Source organism: Helianthus annuus, chromosome 11, assembly GCF_002127325.2.
Source record: "Helianthus annuus cultivar XRQ/B chromosome 11, HanXRQr2.0-SUNRISE, whole genome shotgun sequence".
In the NCBI taxonomy this organism is placed as follows: Eukaryota; Viridiplantae; Streptophyta; class Magnoliopsida; order Asterales; family Asteraceae; genus Helianthus; species Helianthus annuus.
The window spans coordinates 27,854,915-27,857,761 of NC_035443.2; the positions used below are offsets into that span (position 1 = coordinate 27,854,915).

Genomic DNA, 2,847 nt, shown 5'->3' on the forward strand with positions numbered 1-2,847 from the left:
TTGTCATTTGGTTAACATACGATGCGTAGGGATCCCTACGCACCTTATAAGACCTTTTTTTTTTTTTTTTCTTGGTTTGTATTTAGAGAAACTAAAAATAATCCAAAAATTATGTTTATAAAATTATAAATTATAAATTATAAATTATAAATTATAAATTATAAATTATAAATTATAAATTATAAATTATAAATTATAAATTATAAATTATAAATTATAAATTATAAATTATAAATTATAAATTATAAATTATAAATTATAAATGAATTAAAAATGATATTATTTGAATTATAAAAATTAAAAATGATAAAAACTTTATAAATTAAAAAATTTCTACAATTTACAAAAATACAAGTTTCCGCTTAATCTTCGATAACATTTAAACTCGGTTCTCTGTCTTTGTCTCGGTCTGATTTAGGATGCATTAACTCGTAGTAGTGCTCTAACCGCGGTGTATACATTTCTTCCCACCGTTTCGCAGCTATTGATCGATGTGCCGACCACAGCGGGTTCACTAAAGGCATGGGGTAGTCTCCTTCCAACTTAGCATGTATGAAGTGTCCCCCGTGAACATGTATAAGCGGTATCGCTTGAGGTCGTGGATCTAGTGGGGCATCCGTTAATGGGAAGATGGTAGAGCTCCATTCAATGCTTAGCACGTGGAGGACAATATTATACCTTTGCGCTATGAGAAGCCCTACCTGGGGCATTTCCATCCAGTGACTTTCATCGCACCCTTTCACTGAATGCCATTCGATGCTCTTACGTATTCGTTTAAAGTCTCCTTCGTTATATGTTTCGAATACATGCTTCCAACGCGGTTTGTTATGGTCAATCTCCAGTAGTAAATCTCTTCGAATATTGGGCCATGCGTGTTCCGTAAAACCTAACCCGACAGCCACAGACCTGTACCCACAATGACCGTCTGGGGTCACATCTTGTATACGCGATATGTAAGAGCGAAACTCTGATGGAATTTGATTCTTAAACCTCTTAATGCACAACAAGTGCTCGTCCCCCTTTATTAATGGAAAAACCTTATCATCCCTCGTCTCCTTCTTTTTAGAACTTGTTGAACTGTTTGGTTGCATTTTAGGTTTTTCAGACTTCATAAACGAACCAGTTCCACGAGAGCCCTCTGACGGTACGTATGAGCTGTGTCGGGGTAAATCGTACCTATGCTTGGGGGAAGCGGTAATTACGTTGCTGTCCTCGCCATAGGAGCTGTATCTCGCAGCTTGGTCTAACCTCGCAGCTTCATCTAGCCTTTCTTGTACTTTCTTTGATGTAGGCCGACCGCGAGTGTTTTGCTGGACGATCGGTGGTTTCTTGGTTGACGATTTCGGGGTGAAAACCGCTTTTATCTTTGAAAGCATACTCTTTTGCTGAACGGGGGACTGCGCCTCTAAATGTTGCCGCACATTATTGAGCTCTGCTACAATATCGACCTCCTCGTCTACCAGTTTACAAGGGAGCAAGTCAAGCTTACGCCAGAATACATCTATCTCGTCGAGTTGTATTATATGCCCTGCACAGTTAAGTTAATACGGTGTGAGAAACAGCTAAATCGTACAAAATAACAAAAGGTTTGTGGTTTTAATATTTTTTACCTGTACGTGTGTAGTTTTCCAGCCTACAAGCACACGGCAATCCTTTGCTAAGCCACATATGGCAACCACATGATGCGTTAAGTTTCCACAACACATCCATCTTCCTCAGTAGCTCTTTTTCCAGCAAATCAAGTGCTTCATGGGAAACCTTTCCACGTAGGTTGTCCAACATTCGGTGTCTGTGGTGGTTCATCGTTTTTTCGATGCTCTCAGTGAAATTTTTTTGTATTTCATCGTACTGAGTTTCAACTATATCAATGATGCATCTTGCTATTCGCTCCAATGAACTCCCGCGCGTAATGTATCTTTTTAAATTTGCGTGCTGGCTCTCAACTCTGTTGGTGGTGCGCTGACCAAAGTTGCGACACTTATCGGTCCACGCTTAAACGAACATTTCTTTATAGTCTTTGAGCCAGTTTTCGTAGACGTAATCATAGACACCTGTAAAAATAAAATAATGAAATGTAAAAGCGTGTGTGAAATATAATAGATTGGGTGAGTCGTTTGTTGAAGGAACACTTACTTTCTCGGTTGGCAACCACGAGTCGGTTATACATTTTCTCCAAGTTGTACTTGTACATGGGCTCTGATGAAGATTCGCACAATGTCCGTCAGTACGACATAAATTTCCCTCAATCTTCTTTATCGAACCCTGACTTGCACTTTCTAGCTATATTTTGTTGGATGTGAAAGTGGCATAGAAGCCTTTTTGCGTTCGGGAATACTTTAGAACACGCGTTTATTAGGGCAAGCTCCCTATCCGTGACTATCACACGCGGCATCATACATTCATGCAATATTGACTTGATCCGCTCAAGCACCCACACGTAGTTACCCCTTCGTTCTTTACAAATAACGGCATGTGCGATACAAAAAGACTTCCCAGTCGACGTCATACCCACAACCTTGACAAATGGCATGTTGTAGAGGTTTGTTTTGTAGGTCGCGTCGATCAACATCACGTGCGGGAATGCACGCCACATAGTGATTGAATAAGGATGAACAAAGAAAATCTCTGTTACGACATCTGTTTTGGGATCTTGTCGGGTGTCGTAAATGAATCGGCGGTCATGCAGCAGGCTTTCCAGTGCCTGAATAGGATTCTTTCCGTCCATATTGTCGCTCTAATTTTTTGTACCGCATTTTGCACGTCTTTCTGAACGTGCAGGCTGTCGGGGAACTGCTTTCTTAGGGTTTGAAATATGATACGTGGCTCCATGTTTTGAGTAGTTAGCTG

General features: G+C 40.0%; 1 protein-coding gene across 1 annotated transcript; it reads right to left on the bottom strand.

Moving 5' to 3' along the window:
* Positions 1-362: 362 nt before the first annotated feature.
* LOC110887993 lies at positions 363-1,376 on the bottom strand. The gene has a single exon (XM_022135545.2). The coding sequence runs from the start codon at positions 1,374-1,376 to the stop codon at positions 363-365; it is 1,014 nt and encodes a 337-aa protein (XP_021991237.2).
* Positions 1,377-2,847: the final 1,471 nt, after the last annotated feature.